Source organism: Rhincodon typus, chromosome 12 (genome assembly GCF_021869965.1).
Source record: "Rhincodon typus isolate 14 chromosome 12, sRhiTyp1.1, whole genome shotgun sequence".
Taxonomy (NCBI): Eukaryota; Metazoa; Chordata; class Chondrichthyes; order Orectolobiformes; family Rhincodontidae; genus Rhincodon; species Rhincodon typus.
This window is the reverse complement of record NC_063343.1, coordinates 64,751,429-64,771,184: the sequence shown is the minus strand read 5'-3', so window position 1 is coordinate 64,771,184 and position 19,756 is coordinate 64,751,429. Positions and strand designations below refer to the sequence as shown.

The following is a 19,756-nucleotide window of genomic DNA, read 5'->3' as shown; positions in this document are numbered from 1 at the left end:
GCCTTGAAATGTACAGTGTTGAGGCAGGTTCAAGTGGCTTCCACTTGAACCCTACCTTATCTTGGACTAAGTTGGAACACAAGCAAGCCTCTCAATCTTGACCAATCTTGATTCCGTTTGGGAACTGCCTATGTAAGTATCAGTGTCAGACACCCTGAAGCCTTGGTGTGATCGCTGCTCCCTCACCTACCTGATGCCAACTACCTCAACAACACCTACCATCTGGGCTTACAAAGACTCAACCAAGTCACAGTGGCATGTCCCTATCACTGGGCCAGAATGCCCAGTTTCAAGTCACACCTGTCACAAAGGTGTGTCCAAACAGGGTAATTAAAAACTCTACAATAAATGACTGATTGGGCAAGATGGTGAAGTCTGTATCTGTGAGCCTCTACCCTAAATAAATTTAAAGAGGAAAAGATACTATCAACATCTGGGGGATTACCATTGACCAGAAACTCAACTAGCCCCACCATGTAAGTACAGTGACTACAAGAGCAGATCAGAGGCTAGGAATACTGCGGCGAGTAACTCATAAGAACATAAGAACTAGGAGCAGGAGTAGGCCATCCGGCCCCTCGAGCCTGCCCCACCATTTAATAAGATCATGGCTGATCTTTTTGAGACTCAGCTCCACTTACCCGCCCACTCACCATAACCCTTAATTCCTTTACTGTTCAAAAATGTATCTAGCCTTGCCTTAAAAACATTCAGCGAGGTAGCTTCAACCACTTCACTGGGCAGGGAATTCCACAGATTCACAACCATTTGGGTGAAGAAGTTCCTCCTGACCTCAGTCCTACATCTGCTTCCCTTTATTTTGAGGCGATGCCCTCTAGTCCTAGTTTCACCTGCTAGCGGAAACAACCTCCCTGCCTCCACCTTATCTATTCCCTTCATAATCTTATATGTTTCTATAAGATCTCCCCTCATTCTTCTGAATTCCAATGAGTATAATCGCAGTCTACTCAGTCTCTCCTCATAATGCAACCCTCTCAACTCTGGAATCAACCGAGTGAATCTCCTCTGCACCCCCTCCAGTGCTAGTATATCTCTTCTCAAGTAAGGAGACCAAAACTGCACACAGTACTCCAGGTGTGGCCTCACCAGGACCCTATACAGCTGCAGCATAGCCTCCCTGTTTTTAAACTCCATCCCTCGAGCAATGGCAGACAAAATTCCATTTGTCTTTTTAATTACCTGCTGCACCTGCAATCCTACTTTTAGCAATTCATGCACAAGGACACCCAAGTCCCTTTGCACAGCAGCGTGCTGCAATTTTTTACCATTTAAAACATAGTCCATTTTACTGTTATTCCTACCAAAATGGATGACCTCACACTTATCAACATTGTACTCCATCTGCCAGGCCTTTGCCCGTTCACTTAGACTATCTATATCCCTCTGCAGACTTTCAGTGTCTTCTGCACACTTTGCTCTACCACTCACCTTAGTGTCATCTGCAAATTTTGACACACCACACTTAGTCCCCAACTCCAAATTATCTATGTAAATTGTAAACAATTGCGGTCCCAACACTGATCCCTGAGGCACACCACTAGCCACTGACCGCCAACCAGAAAAACACCCATTTACCCCTACTCTTTGCTTTCTACCAGTCAACCAATTCTCTATCCATGCCAATACATTACCTGTAATACCATGCAACTTTATCTTATGTAGCAGCCTTTGGTGTGGCACCTTGTCAAATGCCTTCTGGAAATCCGAATACACCACATCCACAGGTTCCCCATTGTCCACCATGCAAGTAATGTCCTCAAAGAATTCCACCAAATTAGTTAAACATGACCTACCCTTCATGAACCCAGGCTGGGTGTTCCCAATGGGACAATTTATATCCAGATGTCTTGCTATTTCTTCCTTAATGATAGATTCAAGCATTTTCCCCACTACCGAAGTTAAGCTAACTGGCCTATAGTTACCTACTTTTTGTCTACTTCCTTTTTTAAACAGTGGCGTCACATTGGCTGTTTTCCAATCTGCGGGAACCACCCCAGAACTCACTTCTTGATTCCTCAAAACTTGTCCAACATCTATGAGGCACAAGTCAGGAGCATGATAGATATATAAATCAATGTTTTCCTAGCTACCATCATTCTGTGGAAGGGTCACCAGACCCGAAACGTTAACTCAGATTTTGTTCTTCACAGGTAGGTTCTTCACACAGAGAGTGGTGAGCGTGTGGAATGTGCTGCCGGCAGTGGTAGTGGAATCAGATACATTAGGGACATTTAAGGGACCCTTGGATAGGCACACGGAAGATGGTAAAATGCAGGGTATGCAGGGTGTTTGATCTTAGAGTAGGATAATAGGTCGGCACAACATTGTGGGCCGAAGGGCCTGTACTGTGCTGTACTGTTCTCTGTTCTATGTTCTAGATGCTGCCAGACCTTCTAAGCATTTCCAGCAATTTCTGTTTTTATTGTGTGATAGAATACTCCCTGCTTTCCTGGATGAGTGCAGTTCCAACAACACTCGAGAAGCTCAATACCATTCAGCACAAAGCAACCCACTTGATTGGTACCACACCCACAAACATTTGCTTTCTCCTCCACTAACACACAGTAGAAACAGTGTGCACCATCTACAGGATGCACCGCAGAAACTCACTAACAGTCCTTAGCTAATATTTTCCAAACCTGTGACCCTGTCGAAGGGCATGGCAGACAGATGCATGGGAACAGCACCACCTACAGGTTCCCCTCCAAGTCACTTACCATCCATCACTGTCTCTCGGTCAAAGTCCTGGAACTCCCTCACTGACAGCACTGTGGGTATCCCTACATGCCAAGGATTGCAGTGGGTCAAGAAGGCTGTTGACCACCAACTTCTCCAGGGCAATTAGGGATGGGCAATAAATGCTACTTCAGCTGGTGATGCCTACACACCATGAAGCACGACTTAGGCAGGAACCTCTACAAGTTTCCAATGGTAGATATTGGGTGGACTGACCTGCAATCTACTAGCCTCATTTCCCACTCTGTAGTGTGAGATGCATCCACTCTGCCCTGTTTATCAGTGCAGCGTTAGTTTCCGCTTAAAGTTCTATTCAAATGCATGTGTAATCTTGATGATGGTGACTGTGATGATGCTGTGGCTTTGAGAGATTATTTTGTTTTTTGTTGAAGAGAGGTTTTAAGGCACAGGTAATGAGCAGTCTATGAGAAGATAAACAACTTGTGAAGCCTTGGGTGTTTTTTCTTTAAATTGGAACAATAGGAGCAGCTTGAATGGGTGTGGTCAAGCTCCCAACCACAGAGCCAGTTTTGGCTTTCAGCAGTTTCTGTTGGGATCTGGAAGAGGTGGGAATTATTTTTTTCTTTCTCTCTCATTTACAACCAAAAGTTGGGAGTTCTCTTCCTGCTGTGGGAGTTGCATGTGCGACAATCTGTTTTCTGAATTTGCCTTTTGCCAAGGGTGTGTTATTGGGATGTTACTGTATTGGAAGGGTTAATTAGTAATAGTTACTTTTCTGTTAAGTTTTCCAGTAGAGTTAAGTTATTCCAATTCCTTCTTACTGTTGTATATTTTAACTACAGTGGATGAATAAAGTGAGTTTTGCTTTAAGTCTGGTAGTTTGACCAATCGAATTACATTTGGAATACGACACCTTACATTTACCTTTAAAATAAGAAAAAGTTAAGGTCAAGGCTATCTTCTGAATATTTTGAGAGTGTTTGGTCTGGTCTGTAACACAACAATGATTGGGTTTTCTTTTCCTTTCACAGTCAAGAGCTTTTTTACGAGAATACTACAGAGATTCCAACATAGAGCTTTCGAAGTTGCTGTATAAACTGGGACAGAGCCTACCCACATGGTTGAGGGAGGAACTGCAGAACAACAGGTAGCTGCCCAACAAGCAACAAAGGGTGAAGTTGTGCATCTGTGCTTCCAGCGGCTGTTCTCGGAGATTAAGCCAGCATTTCCATCTCATTGTCATTCATTTGTTAAAGGCCTGCTCGATTTCTCGTCCTTCTGAGCACTGTTTGGGTCTCCAGAGACGGCTGAAGCGTTCAGCATTGCTGATGGTTTATTAGCCCTGCAGGGAGACCCGTGCTTATTAGTCAAGCGCTGACTGGATGGTTGTGAAGATCATTGTTTATTTTCATCTCGGGCCTGTGGTAGCTTCCCTGGGAGGAGCAGAAGGGAGTAAAGATTGTAAGCAATAATTGGTTCCTCAAGGCATAGCTGGAGTTCAATCCAAACCTATGTTCGCTCCTCCTGAAGTGTTGCAGCACAGAACCATTATTCAGCTTTGACCAGCTCTCAGGAGAGGTCCATCTCTGATTTTCATGATCACAAAGAGTTGAACTCTTCCTCACAACAGTCACAAGGAAAAGGATGTTGGAAGGGAGGTCTCTGTCATTTCGTTAGATGCAACAAGTGGCGCAGAAAGATACCATCTTCCGACAGCTGCTTTTGACCGGTTCTGTTGGGAGCTTCTTTATTAAATAGTTCAATGGGTTTTCTTCAAGAAACAATTAAACATAGCTTCCACCAAACAGTGCAAAGCTGGCAGTCAGGTGAACCCAACTGGAAGACAGCTCCTTCCATCAAAGACCACCAAATAAGATGGTCACTTGTGCGCAGTAGGACCAGACTTGGATAAAGAAGCAGTTCAGAATGACCACTATTTCCTTAAACATATTGTCATACTTTGTAGTTGATGTCTAAGCAGAAAGCCACCAGATTATAAAGGGGCACACACTTTTCTATACAAACAGCTTCACAGAAAGCTGTTTGAAATGGTTCAAGATAATTTGGTCACATGGCAATGCTACTATTTAATTACAATGAACACCATTCAAATTTCCAGTATGATGATGGGCAGTACATGTAATGTAATTATACCTTGTTTTTGTATTCCTTCATGCAACAAGGGCATCACTCATTGGCTGGAGGGCAGTTAACGTTCAACTACATTGATGTGGGCCTGAAGTCACATGTAGAATGACAATTTCAATTCCCTAAAGGACATTCATGAACCAGATGGGTTTTCCCAACAATGGCTTTGTGTTCATCATTATGCTCTTGATTCTAGGTTGTAATTGAATTCAATATTCATGATCTGCCACAGTGGGATTTGAACCCTGGTTCCCAGAACATTACCCAGGTTTCTGGATTAATAGTCAAGCGATAATACCACTAGGCCATCACCTCTTATTTAATGTGTCCTGTACTCTTAGTCAAAGAGTTATTGGACCCTTCGGTCCACTTATCCATGCCGACGAAATATCCTAAACTGATCTAGTCCCATTTGCCACCATTTGGCCCATATCCCTCTAAACCCTTCCTATTCATGTACCCATCCAGATGCCTTTTAAATGTTGTAATTGTACCAGCCTCCACCACTTCCTCTGGCAGCTCGCTCCATACACACACCATGCTCTGTGTGAAAAAGTTGCCGCTCAGGTCCTTTTTAAATCTTTCCCCTCTCACCTTAAACCTACGCGCTCTCGTTTTGGACTCCCCTACCCAGGGAAAAACACCTTGACTATTCACCCTATCCGTGCCCCTCATGATTTTATAAACCTTTATAAGGTCACCCCTCAACCTCTGTTGCTCCAGGGAAAATAGCCCCAGCCTATTCTGCCTCTCCCTGTAGCTCAAACCCTCCAACCCTGGCAACAAACTTGTAGATCTTTTCTGAATACTTTCAAGTCTAACAACACCCTACCTATAGCACACTGTAGATTCTGGCTGGTGTTTAGAGTGTAGCACTGGGGCAATAGATTGGTTCAACCACTTGCTGATTTTGGGGTGAAAGTATGTAATTGTCATTTATTAAACTTTGTCTTGTTTGAACACAAATGAATCCAGACGCTGCAGAAAGCCGAAATGGAATCCCAATCTTCATGAAAATATTGCACCACAAATTCCACATAATATTGGTCCTGAGCCGTTCATCATTTGGAACGTTTTAATTGCTCTAACCTAAGTCATTGAGCAAGAGCATCCCTGAGGAACATTTAATATAGAGACATCTAAATGGGACCAAATAGTCTCCAGGTAAAGATGTCCTGTGTTTGCTAAAAGCCACCATTTTTTTTTGGACTCTGGATGAGACAACTTTCATTGTTTTTGGATGATGTGGGTCAGGTGACAAACAAACTCGATTTGATCTTGTTAAGTACAGTTGGACCTCCAAGTAAGATAATGGCGGGCAGACAATCCTTGGTCATGGGTACAGCAACGCCCTCAGCATCGGAATAATGTGACGGAAACTGGGTTGAAGCATTCTTGAGCATTGAGGAATGCAAGATTGACATGAGAGGCAAATGCAATGATTTCAAGGCTTTATGCTGTTTAAACCCAAACTGATAATGTAAAAATACAGATATTCGGGGTGCAAACAATAGAGGTTTTGTTGTCAAATTTTGCAAGATGGAGCTCTGTCCAGCTCAAAAATACCTGATAATTAACAACTTTTTTACTTTTCGAAGGATTGTGTCTGAAGATACACTCCAGAACCAGACTGTTTTCCCCTCCCGGGTTTCCCTTTTAATGATTCAAAACTGATACTTTGAATCATAATTTTCAGTCACTTGTTGGCAATAAACCATTTACCTGTGTCAGCTGTGTAAGGAAAAGCAAGATTTCTTTTTATCTATTCCTCATCTATGAGTGGGATCTCTGTTTAAATATATCATAATTTTTCCACCATGCAGCATTACATAAAATGTGAAGTTTACAACTGTTTGAACTTTTAGAAAATCACAATTATGGTAATTTATTAACTTAAAAGTGTTTAAATCTGTAAATTTAAATATCCTGTAATTTACTCATCAGCTGTAATATTAACCCTCTCATCATTGGAATCTGAAACCGTGTAACTGAAGTTTATACTGTGTTTTTGTTCTATTTATATGGAACAGACTGCTTCTTGTGTATTTAATTTAATGTCATAGTTTACACGGGTTTACTGCAATGTGCAACAGACTTGACTCAACTGCTGTATGAGGGCATTGGGTTTCCATTGTTTTGGCAACTGCTGTGATTTTCTTTCTTACAACCAGAAGGTGGGACAGTTGCAGCTGCATGCAGACTGTCTGCAGGGTTAACACCAAGTGATTATTTCCACTGCATGGGTCCTGTCTCCTTATTAGTAAGGGGTTGATGGAGATTGGGCAGGAAAGTGGAGTTGAGGCAGAGATGAGATCAGCTGGGAACATATCAAGTGGCAGAATAGGATCGAGGGACTGAATTAGAATCCCTACGGTGCAGAAAGAGGCCATTGAGATGAAATCAACAGCTGAAGAGCATCCCATCCAGAATCATACACTCCCAGCCCAACCCCATAACGCTGCCTTGGGTGGCTAACCCACCTAACCTGTACATCCCTGGACACTACAGGCCAGTTTTAGAATGGCCAAACTACCTAACTGGAACAGAGAGTCATGGAGATGTGCGGCACGTGAACAGTCCCTTCGGTCCAATTAATCTAGTCCCATTTGGCCCAAATCCCTCTAAATCTTTCCTATTCATATACTCATCCAGGTGTCTTTTAAATATTATAATTGTACCAGCCTCCACCACTTCCTCTGGCAGCTCATTCCACACACGCACCACCCTCTGTGTGAAAAAGTTCCCTGTTAGGTCTTTCTCCTCTCACATTAAAGCCGACTGTGGGAGGAAACCAGAGCACCCAGAGGAAACCTATGCAGGCACAGGGAGACTGTGCAAACTCCACACAGATGGTCACCCAAGGGTGGTATCAAACCCAGGTCCCCAGCGCTGTGAGGCAGCAGGACTAACCCACTGAGCCAAACTTGTCCAAGCTCCCAGCTATGGCCAACTATGAAACCTGCCCTAAAAGGAAAACCAATAGGGTTCTGACCGTTCAGCATCAAACTGTGTGTTTGAAGCTCCTTAAACTCCTTTCTCTTATTTCCAATGCTCCAGATGTCTTGATTTGACATGGGCACCCATCACATCGTTTCAGTTCGGCCAAGTGAAAGAACGGGTGGACCTCTGGGTAAAATGAATGGTGCCAGTTTTCTTCTTTGCAAGAGGTGGTGAGGTGGGTGCTGTCGGACGCTCATTTCCCACCAGCTTTCCAAGGAAATCCCGCAGTTAAAATGCCAGGATCCCTTCGCTGATAGCTGGTGGATGCACGCGCTCAGTCAGTGTCTACTTCCATCGTTTATTGCATAATCAGTCAGTAAGATACCAGAGGTGCTGTTCTTGTACACCTCCATCCAGAACACCCCACTTTCAGGCACTGCAGAAATCCAAGGAGAAAAGAATCGCATTTGCTTTTGCCACATGATGCCTTGTATTTGAATAACTCCGTGAAGCAGAAGAGCCGGAGATCCTTGGATGTAAAGAATTCATAAGGATTTAGGGCATTTCTGTGTTCTGTGTGAACAGTGTACAATTCCTAAGTGCATTTTTAGTAGCCCTGACTGCAAGGTTTGGCACTGTGGTTTACAAAGCACATTGACTGAGTGACCCTGTAATCAATCATGGTTCAGTTTTGTTACATTGTGCAATTAACATGGAATTTGTGTTCTCATTCATGTCACCACTCTCTGATCTTGAAAAGTGTTCTTATAAATGTATAAAAATGTTCATTTTTTTGTAAAATTGTCAGTATTGCATTTCCTGCTGTTACATCGCGTTGTAAAGTGGAGGCGTTGTAGATAAACACTTAACCTTCTGAAAACTTTACATCTTTTGTGGTTTGAGGTTGTTCTTTTTACAGCCTCTGGGTCCACATTCTGCCCATCTAGCGTCAGCAGTGAAAGTCTGACAATAGCAAAACAGTCAGTCTTTGTATCTCTGTCGTGCCTTTGAGATGTTCCAGAGCCCTTTCTGGCTAATGAAGTACTTTTGAAGTTAAATGAAGGGATATAATGAAGGAAACTTGTCAGCCAGCTTACACACAGCAAGCTCCTACACTCAGATAATGACCAGATAATTTACTATTAGTGACACTGTTTACAGGCAGGAATATTGGTTAGGATGTTGGAAGAACTAAAAAGAAAATGTATAGCATGCAGAAGGAGACCATTCAACCCATTACATCTGTGACAGCCCATACAGATTGATACAGCCTCGCCTCACTTTGCCCCTGGTTCTTTGGGCTATAGCACTTCAAGTGCATGCCTTATGATTTATAATATGATGACTGTTTCTATCACTCCTTCAGGCAGTGAGTTACAGACCCATTTCAGTGAAACAAATTCACCTCAACTCCTATTGAAAAGGGAGGTGATGGCCAAGTTATGTTATCGCTGGACTGTGAATCCAGAGACCCAGGTAATGTTCTGGGGACCTGTGTTCAAATCCTGCCACAGCAGATGGTGGAATTTTAATTCAATAAAAAACCTGGAATTAGGAATCTAATTGAACCATTGTTTAGTGTCTGGTCCACTAATGTCCTTTAGGGAACGAAAATGCCATCCTTATCTAGTTTGGCCTGCAGGTAACTCCAGACTCACGGCAATGTGGCTGACTCTTAACTGCCTTCAGGGCAGTAAATGCTGGCCTGGCCAGCAACACCCTCATCCTGTGAATGAATTATGGAAAAATCATTTTACCAATTACTTCTTATTTATGCACCCTTCATTTCTGACTTCTCTCCTGAGGATAATGAGCCTTTCCTATCCATTATATTGACAGCTCTCGTAACTTTACACACCTCAGTTAAATCTCTCCTCGGTTTTCTCTGTGCCAAGAGAAAATGAAAATCTGGACATTTCCTCCACATCAGTTTCCAATATAATATTTACAGCTCTCCAGCTGTCTTTCTGATTAAATGCATCATGTAATACAGCACTAAGTTAAAAGTAAAGTTGTCATTGTCCTACTGGACCATGGACTGCTCTTCCCTTGGTGACGGCTTAACCTGAGGGTCACCACACTTTAGGTGTGGGGAGAAGTTGAGAAGAAGACTGTTTCATGGCATCACAAACCAGCCATCCAACCAACTTAGCTAACCAACCCGCCTTCTAAGCTATTGAGACTGGTACGGCACAAGGGAAGGCCATTAGCCCCATTATACGAGAAGGGGAGCTATCAAATTCGAGGTCAGAAGATCCTAGGCTGTATTTCTGGCCTTAGCAGTGGCAATTCTGAAGAGTTTTCTTGGACTCAAAACGTTGACTCTATTTCTCTCTCCACAGATGCTCCCAGACCTACTGAGTTGCTCCATCAATTTCTATGTTTATTTCTGATTCTGAAATTCAAAGTACTTTGCATGTGTTTGTCTCTGGCCTTTGTTGGAAGATTGATCTCATCTGTGTCTGAATGAGAGAAGGATCCCATTGATGGGTTCAACACGTCAGCCCCATCCCTACAGCCTGCCACATCACTGTTCCACCCACACGTTCTCTTGTTTTATAGACCAGACCAGACTGTAGTTAAAATACAACCAAAGGAAGAGGAATTTAGAATAACTTAACTCTATGGGAAAACTTAACAGAATAATAGATACAGTAACTATTACTAATTAACTGTTCCAATATAGGAACATCCCATAAATCCACCCCATGGCAAACAAAGGGAAATTCAGACACACATTCTCACATGCAGTTCTCCAATACAGGGGGAAAAAATATCAAGAGAAAATTGAGAGAGCGTAGCAGCCAGGAGACATTCACTGAAGCTGCCAACTCTTTTGAGGCCCCAACAGCTCTGCTTAAAATTAGATCTGGGCAGCACGGTGACTCAGTGGTTAGCACTGCTGCCTCACAGCGCCAGGGACCCAGGTTTGATTCCATCCTCTGGTGACTGTCTGTGTGGAGTTTGCACATTCTCCCTGTGTCTGCGTGGGTTTTCTCCAGGTGCTCCAGTTTCCTCCCACAGCCCAAAGATGTGCAGGTTAGGGTGGATTGGCCATGGGAGATTGCCCGTAGTGTTCAGGGATGTGTAGATTCAGTGGGTTATAAGGGGATGGATCTGGGTGGGATGCTCTGAGGGTCGGTGTGGACTTGTTGGGCCGAAGGGCCTGTTTCCACGCTGTAGGGATTCTATGATCTAAAAACTAAAACAAACTAGACAGCCTGGTCTGTGAGAGCTGGCCACACCATCATAGAATCCCTTCAGTGTGGAAACAGGCCCTTTGGCCCAACAAGTCCACACCGACCCCAGACCCAACCCCCTATAACTCACACATCCCTGAACACTACGGGCAATTTAGCATGGCCAATCCACCTAGCCTGAACATCTTTGGACTGTGGGAGGAAACCGGAGCACCCAAAGGAAACCCACGCAGACACAGGGAGAATGTGCAAACTCCACACAGACAATCTCCTGAGGCTGGAATCAAACCCAGGTCCCTGGTGCTGTGAGGTAGCAGTGCTCACCACTGAGCCACCGTGCCACCCCTGAAATTTTCAACAGAGCGCTCGTGCCAGGTAGGAGTCGAACCTACGGTCTCCTGCTCCATAGTCAGGCTGTTCCAATAAGCTGTTTACTCTCTTAGAGGCAGCTCTACCTTACAACCTCTCCAGAAAAAACAGGACAAAATAGCCTCTTGATAAGCCATAGCATCTTCAGACCTGTTGTGCAGGATAGATTGTTTCCTTGTCAGCTAAAGGCACCATTGGGCTCGGCTGTGGCGGTGATGAATACCATCATTCAATTTCACCACAAGCCTACAGCCGCTCTACAACAAACACTCACAAGGATTAAAGGCCCCATTCCCACGAAATGCAGAACGAGCGTGGTTTACAAAATACCATGCAATGACTGCCACAAACACTACAGCAGACAGACAGGAAGGAAACTAGCCATCAGAATACACGAACATCAGCCAGCAGCAAAACGGCAGGACGAACTCTCCTCAATGTCGGTACACTCGGGCAATGAAGGCCATCAGTTTAACTGGGACAGATAACCATAGTAGTCCAAGCCAAACATAGACACGCACGGGAATTCCTAGAGGCATGGTTCTCCACCCATAATACAATCAACAAGCACATAGAATTAGACCCCATATACAAACCCATAAGGATCAAAACTGGAAATGACACAACTCAACATAACGGACCAGACAGTATAAATTCCAAGCAGAGTAGAACAATATTGCTTCATCAAAGGCCTCACTGATGATGTCACCTAGCATGGAAACAAAACGTCTAAACGAAAATAAGCCAACTCGGCAAGCAAGTCAACAACCTCACCCACAACCCGAGCTACAGATCTTTGCCAAAACTTTAGTCATTCAATATCCTCCAGACATTGGCCATAATGAGCCAGGCAGCTTTCCCCAATCAGAATCATTCCTAGTTAGACTCATTATTAAAATGTTGACATAAAACCAAACACAAACATGATCTGCAGCGAGTGGTGATGTTCTGTCAAACTTTGATAAACCACTGGTTAAGACTGAACTGGTGCATTGTGCTCAATTCTGATCACTACTCTATGAGAAGGATATCAAAGCTTTGGAGAGCAACTAGAATTGAATTAAATATGAAGGGGTTCAGCGACTATGGACAAACTGGGGTTGCATAAGAGTTTGTACCACTCCTGAGTCACTGAGTGGTATTTTAAGTGAAATGCATTGTTGAAATCTGTTGAAATAAGTAACTATCACCACAGCTAACTTGAATTCCTGGAATACTGCAAGACAATTTTTACAAAGACAACAGGGAAAAAAAACGCAGGACATTCCGCTGTGATAATTACAGCTCCAGACACAGCCATACTTCACAGGTAGACCTGAACTAACTAAAAAGGCTTGTGTTGATGCAATGTCAGAACTTTAATAACACTTTGGATAATTTTAACAAGGCAGCCACACAGAATCGTGAAGGGCAGAGTGACTTAATAAGCAGGATTGGAAATCTCTCGGTTTCCCAAAGAGGGTATAGTTTAAGAATCAAGTCGATGGCTTTTGAGCGGTGCCTGGAGACTCTCGAAAGTCCAGTGATAGGAAGGGCCCTTGCAGTGCAATGGCATTGCCCCCACCTCTGGGCCAAAAGTGTCCCATTTGCCCTAAAGCTCTGTCATAACACATCCAGTAGAGAGAACTTCCCCTTACATTTGCATAGGTATGATGGGCAGAATGGCCTCCTTCTGTGCCAAAAACACTTCCGTGAATCCTCATTTCATTGCAACTTTGCCAAATTAAGTCAAACATTTAAGATTAAGTCAGGGGCAAACAGGACAGCTTGTGGCTCCTGACTGACCTGGAGTTAAAGGTGATGAGGTGAGGTAGCCCAATTTGATTAAAGGGAAGCTGTTGCCTTCACTGACCACTGAGTAGGGAGGGGGAGCAGGGGAACGTGGGAACGTTTCTGTTGCTGCACATCCATCATCCCAACCATACCTTGCTGATGAATCACTGTGCTATACAAAAACAGAAATTGAGGAAAAGCTCAGCGAGGTCTGGCAGCATCTATGAGGAAAAATCAGAGTTAATGTTTCAGGTCCGGTGACTCTTCCTCAGAATCTAGTCCAATGTGTATTTTAAAAGGACAGTGAATGAATGCGAATTGAACAATCTGAAGTGGTGCGCAGAGAGCTTGGAAGCTGACATTGCTTCATGACGCCAAGCCACGACTTCTTTTGAAATGTAAAGCAGCTTCTTCAATAAACGTAAAGTTTATGAAATAAGGACAATTTGAGTTGGGTTTAAAGTTATGATTTAACAAAGAATTAGATTCTGCATTTGAAATTTGTAGTTTAAGACGGATTTTGATAGGGCAGCGTGACCCAGCCAATAGAACATCCATGCTCCCTGCCTCCACTACCTCCAGAAATCATCACCATGATCATTATCCCATTTCCCATTCCATTTCCTTCATTTTATGGGATTTGAGCATCAATGGCTGGGGCAGCATTTATTGCCTTGCTGAGGGTAAATTAGCACAAGTTACCTTTAATTCAGAGATAGCAGGAACTGCCAACGCTGGAGTCTGAGATGACAAGGTGTAGAGCTGGATGAACACAGCAGGCCAAGCAGCATCAGAGGAGCAGGAAAGCTGACATTTCGGGTCTGGACCCTTCTTCAGAAATGGGGGAGGGGAAGGGGGCTCTGAAATAAACAGGGAGAGGGGGAGGCGATGATGGAAGGTGGATAGAGGAGCAGATAGGTGGAGAGAAGACGAGCAGGTCAAGGAGGCGGGGATGGAGCCAGTAAAGGTGAGTGTAGGTAGGAAGTGGGGGTGGGGGGTTGGTCAGTGAGGCGGGAGGAGCGGATAGGTGGGAGAAAAGACGGACAGGTCAAGGGGGCGGGGACGAGAGGGGGGGCCGGTCTTGGGGTGAGGTCGGGGGTGGGGAGATTTTGAAGCTCGTAAAGTCCACATTAGGACTATTGGGTTGTAGGCTTCCAAGGCAGAATATGAGGTGCTGTTCCTCCAGTTTTCGGGTGGCATCGTTGTGACATTGGAGGAGGCCCAGGATGGACATGTCGTCCAGGGAATGGGAGGGGGAGTTGAAGTGGTTCGCGACTGGGAGGTGTTGTCATTTGTCGCGAACCGAGCGTAGGTGTTCCACAAAGTGGTCTCTGAGCCTCTGCTTGGTCTCCTTCCACATCTATTTAATGTGGAAAGTTTTCTTGGGGTCTGGGATGGGGGTGAGTGGGAAGGTGTAGCGGCAGGTGTAGCTCCTCCTGCGGTTGCAGGGAAAGGTGCCCGGTGTGGTGGGGCTGGTGGGGAGTGTGGAGCAGACGAGGGAGTCGCAGAGAAAGCGGTCCCTCCAGAAGGCAGATAAGGGTGGGGAGGGAAATATATCCTTCATAGTGGGGTCAGATTGCAGGTGGCGGAGAATGATGCATTGAATCCGGAGGTTGATGGAGTGTTACGTGAGGACAAGGGGAATTCTGTCTTTGTTGTTATTGCAGGGAGGAGTTGTGAGGGCTGAGGTGCAGGGAACGCAAGAGATGGTGTCGAGGGCGTTTTTGACCACTGAGGGGGGGGAAATTGCAGTTCTTGAAAAATTAGGACGTCTGGGATGTCCGGGAGTGGAATGCCTCTTCTTGGGAGCAGATGTGGCGGAGGCAGAGGAATTGGGAATAGGGGATCGCATCTTTGCAGGAAGGTGGGTGAGAGGAGGTGTATTCTAGGTGAACCTTTAATTCAGCTACTTATTAAGAAATCTTACAGATGATCAAATACTGAAGCAATTATTTAAACGTTATTGCATCTATCAACAAAATAAGGTCCCTCAAGTAAGCAAGTTAAGCCTCACAACTCAACTTAGCTTTTGAACACACCACTGTGTTCTCTGGCCAACATCTCTGTCTCAGGCTTGCTGCAGTGCTTCAGCGCAAGCTGGAAGAACAGCACCTCATTTTCCACTTGGGAACCCTGCAGCCTTCTAGACTCAATATCGAGTTCAAAAATTTTAGAGCTTGAGATACCTTCTCCCATGTCCTTACCCCAAACCCACACACCAGGCCTTGTTATCACATGGTCTGCTATTACACGCAACCCATTGTTAGCCACAAATAGTACCCATTAGCAGCTAGTCATTCTCCTTAGATGATCGTTATCCACTCTTTTGACTGTCCAACTATTCTTCTCTCTCCTTGAGCTCTATCTCCACCTATCATTTATTCCTTACTCCTTTCCCCCACCCTATCTTCCGTATAAAACCCAACTTATTCCTAGCTACCATCAGTTCTGAAGAAGAGTCACTGGACCCGAAACATTAACTCTGATTTCTCTCCACAGATGCTGCCAGACACGCTGAGCTTTGCCAGCAATTTCTGTTTATGTTCCAATTTAACTATTACCTGATTAATGGTAGAATTTAGCTACGATTCCAACCAACAGCGTCTGTCTGGATATGGCCAAGGTTCAATCTTTGTGCAATGTCATTCTCTGGATTTCTGGCCCCAAAGGAATCCTGGGGTTGAATTCTTATTGTGTGACATGATTGATGATTCTTTAGATTCATACATTCAAAATATTGCAAGTCTGTAGCTTGCCTTCTTATCAAAAGTAGCTTCCTTGTTCCTTGTTACATCTGGCATTGACTTTCTCATTGAAGACGGAGTTTCCCTGTGATTAACTCCTTAAATTCTTCTGCAGGGCAATCATTTGCTCTTGTGAGATAATAAGGCAGCCATTTATCAAGCCCACCCTAGTTACCCTTCTTGCCTTCTTGAACTGGTGCATTCTATTTGTTGCAAGTACATCAACAGCCCTGTTAGGGAGGGAATCCTAGGATTTTGACCCAGCGACAGCAAAGGAACATTGATACATTCTCAAGTCAGGATGGGAGAGTGGCTTGAAGGGAAACTTGCTGGGGGTGCTGTTCCCATGTATCTGCTCCCCTTGTCCTTCTAGATGACAGAGATTTGGAAGGTGCCGTCCAAGGTTGATTTGGGACTGCAGCCACGCAAACTGGTCAGTTGGTGAAGACGCTGAACAAGGCTCCCTGGGTGTGTAATCCTTGAAAACTACGTGTGAGTAAAAGGGTTATTAGTTTGCAAATCGGCTTTCCTTCTAAGACGAGTTCGAAAGGCCCTTGGTTCATATGTCCCATGTCTGCTTCATGTTCTCCCTCACCATCAGCATTCATAAAACCATAGCTAAGTGACGGAGTGTTGTGTCCTGACCTATCATCAGACTCAAGGACACACCACTGGAAATATTCAGCAAATTTTACTATTGTGGACGTATGGTGACAGGCAATCTGTTTCTTTTTGATGAGGTTAGCACACATGCTGTAAAGCCAACCACCAAATCAAGGAGAAACATGTGCACAAAGCCAAGATGCTCACACACATGGTCTGTAACCCTCAGTGCCTTGGTGTAAGACTGTGAAGCTTAAATTACATACACTGACCAAGAACAAAGACACAATCATTTCAATGTCCAGTATCTACAACTCAATCTTGCATCACATGCAAAGATATAGTCACCATTAATGCTGTCCTTTCTGGGGCAAAAATGCTAACACAAATCAAGCAAAGATGGCTTTCCCCGGCTCAGCATAAAAACAGAAAGTGCTGAAGAAGCTCAGCAAGTCTGGCAGCATCTGTGTAGAGAGATACAGAGCTAACGATTCGAGTCCAATATGACTTCTGAAAGTACAGGGGATGGAAAATGATGAGTTTAATGCTGTTGACAAAGTGGAGGAGATGCAAACGGATCAGATGCTGAGTGTTCCTAGAGCAAAAGGCAAGAAGGAGTGCTAATGGAGGGTAGAAGAGTGATAGAGATGTAAAATAGGTGTAAATGACATGTGCAAACAGGAGAAAATTGGTGTGGTCTGCTGACAGCAAAGCCAATAAGACATGACTCAGGGTTTGGGTGGTTGTGGGGGCTATTTGGAATCGAAATGGAGACTTGAAGTCATGCTCTGAAGTTGACCACTTCATAAGTTCTGAAGAAGTCATATCAGATTGGAAAGGTTAACTCTGTTTCTCCCTCTCCACAGATGCTGCCAGACCCTGCTGAGTTTCTGCAGCATTTCTATTTTTATTTCAGATTTCCAGCATCTGCAGTATTTTGCATTTATTTGCTGGCTTTGTCATGTGCAGAGGAAGTAAAGTGATTACATCCTCAATGGTATACTGTAGGGCCAGCAATGTAGCCGGTATAAGAGACAAAAAGGCCTAAAGCCCCAATTCTTGGACACTGTGAAAAGCATCGTGAAAGCCTCTACATTAAACACAACAAGTGGGAAAGCATGCCTGTTGACTTATGCAAATGGCACCTCTTGCTGCAGTAGTTGATCCCTCTATGGCAGAGAAGATTTAACAGAGGCACTTATAGAAGTTTTTGATAGAATTATGGAGGAAAAACTGGTTCCCCTGGCAGGAAGGCAAATAAGCAGAGGTCACAGGTAATTGGCAAAACAAACAGAGGTGAGAGGAGTTCTTTTCTCCTCCTGCTTCACTTTGTTACGATCTGGGATGCACTCCTTGAGACGATACAATCAAAGATGCATATTGCATGGAAACACGCCCTTTGGCCCACTATGTCTATGCTGACCAACAAATACCAAGCTACACTACATTTACCTGCATTTGCTCTGTAGTCTACTGTTCCCTGGTATTTTAAGTACTCATCCAGATGCTTCTTAAATGCTGTGAGAGTATTTGCCTCCACCACCCTCTCAGGCAGCACCTTCCACATTTTTACCACCCTCTGGGAGAAAAACTTCTGTCTCAGACCTCCTCTAAGCCACTTGCTCCTCACCTTAAACTTATGCCTTCTGGTCTTAGACACATCTGCCATGGGGAAGAGATTCTCATGATCTGCTCTATCAGTATTCAGAGACAGTAATGCTCAGAATCATCTTTTGTCCATTTGCTCATTTTAAGCATTGCGCAGTATTTTAAGTTCTGAAATGTCACGTGTCATATTATCATTTAAATGTAATCACCTTGAGAATAGGCAAGCATTTAAATTTTACATCATCCCAGTGCAACAACAACTTACACTTAGATAGGACTTGTAATATAATGAAATAATAAGGTGTTTCACATCAGCATTATAACATAAGGTATGACAGTGGGCCAGTGAAGAGTTATTGGGTTGGATAACCAAAAGCTTAGTCAAAGTGAATGGTTTTAAGAGGTGTGTTAAAGGAGGAAAGTGAGATAGGTTAAAAATAAGAGATGCACAGAGATGGATTTGTCTTTAAATGCATTTATGGGCCAGCATTTATTGTGAATCTCTGCTTTTCATGGAGAAGATGGTGGTGAGCTGCCTTCCTGAACCATTGCAGTCCATTTGTAAGTAGACCAACAATGCAATGAGGAAGGGAATCCCAGGATTTTAACCAAACAACACTGACAGAACAGCAATATATTTCCAAGTTAGGATGGTGTGTGACTTGGAGGGGAACTTGTGGGTGATGTTGTTTCCATGTATTTGCTGGTCTTGTCCTTCTAGATGGAAGTGGTCGTGAGTTCGGAAAGTTCTGTCAAAAGACCCTTGGTGAATTTTTGCAGTGAATCTTGTAGACTATACAAAAAAAAACCCCAAAAAGAACTGTGGATGCTGGAAATCAGAAACAAGAATCAGAAATTGCCTAAGAAACTCAGCAGGTTTGGTAGCATCTGTGAAGAGAAGGCAGAGTTAATATTTCGGGTCCGGTGACCCTTCCTCAGAACCCAAAACATTAACTCTGCTATCTCTCCACCGATGCTGCCAAACCTGCTCCATTTTTTTGTAGTTGGTACACATTGGTGCTACTGAGCGTTGGTGGTGGAGGGATTGAATGCTTGTGGATGTGGCGCCAATCAAGAGGGCTGCTTTGTCCTGAATATGGAGGTGCCGGTGTTGGACTGGGGTGCACAAGGTCAGAAATCACATGACACCAGGTTATAGTCCGACGTGTTTATTTGAAAACACAAGCTATCGGAGCCTCGCTCCTTCTTATAAACTCGTCGGACTATAACCCAGTGTCATGTGATTTCTGACCTTGTCCTGGATAGTGTTAAGCTTCTCGAGCGTTGTTGGAGCTACACCATCCAGGCAGGTAGGTAGGTAGGTAGGAGTATACTTCTGGCTACTTTTCATATAATGTCATTGCAAGAACAACATTTTAGATGTTTCCAATATCTTTGCTTTATCTATCTCATAGTGACCCACGCGCATGTGCAGATCGGGTCCGGGCTGCTGGTCCGCACATGCGCACGACCGGCACCGGCCGCGCACGGTTCTGCGCATGCCTACACGGCAGTAGAGTAAAATGCGTTTAGTATTTTAAAATGTAAAAGTTTTTTAAAAATATGAACGTTTGATTGCTTCAAGCGAGCTAACTTTTTTTTTGTTGCTGAGGGAGGTAAATGGAACCGTTGGTTGTGGTTAGGAGTCGTGGA

General features: G+C 44.1%; 1 protein-coding gene across 1 annotated transcript in view; it reads left to right on the top strand.

The window, feature by feature from the left end:
• The window catches only part of ndst1b (N-deacetylase/N-sulfotransferase (heparan glucosaminyl) 1b), a 331,224-nt gene extending 322,553 nt beyond the window's left edge, over window positions 1-8,671 (top strand). Inside the window, exons 22-23 of the mRNA XM_048603490.1 lie at window positions 3,750-3,865; window positions 7,924-8,671. Of these exons, the coding sequence (XP_048459447.1) occupies window positions 3,750-3,865; window positions 7,924-8,005 (198 nt within the window). The 3' untranslated portion in view covers window positions 8,006-8,671. The remainder of the gene's footprint in view (window positions 1-3,749; window positions 3,866-7,923) is intronic.
• Window positions 8,672-19,756: the final 11,085 nt, after the last annotated feature.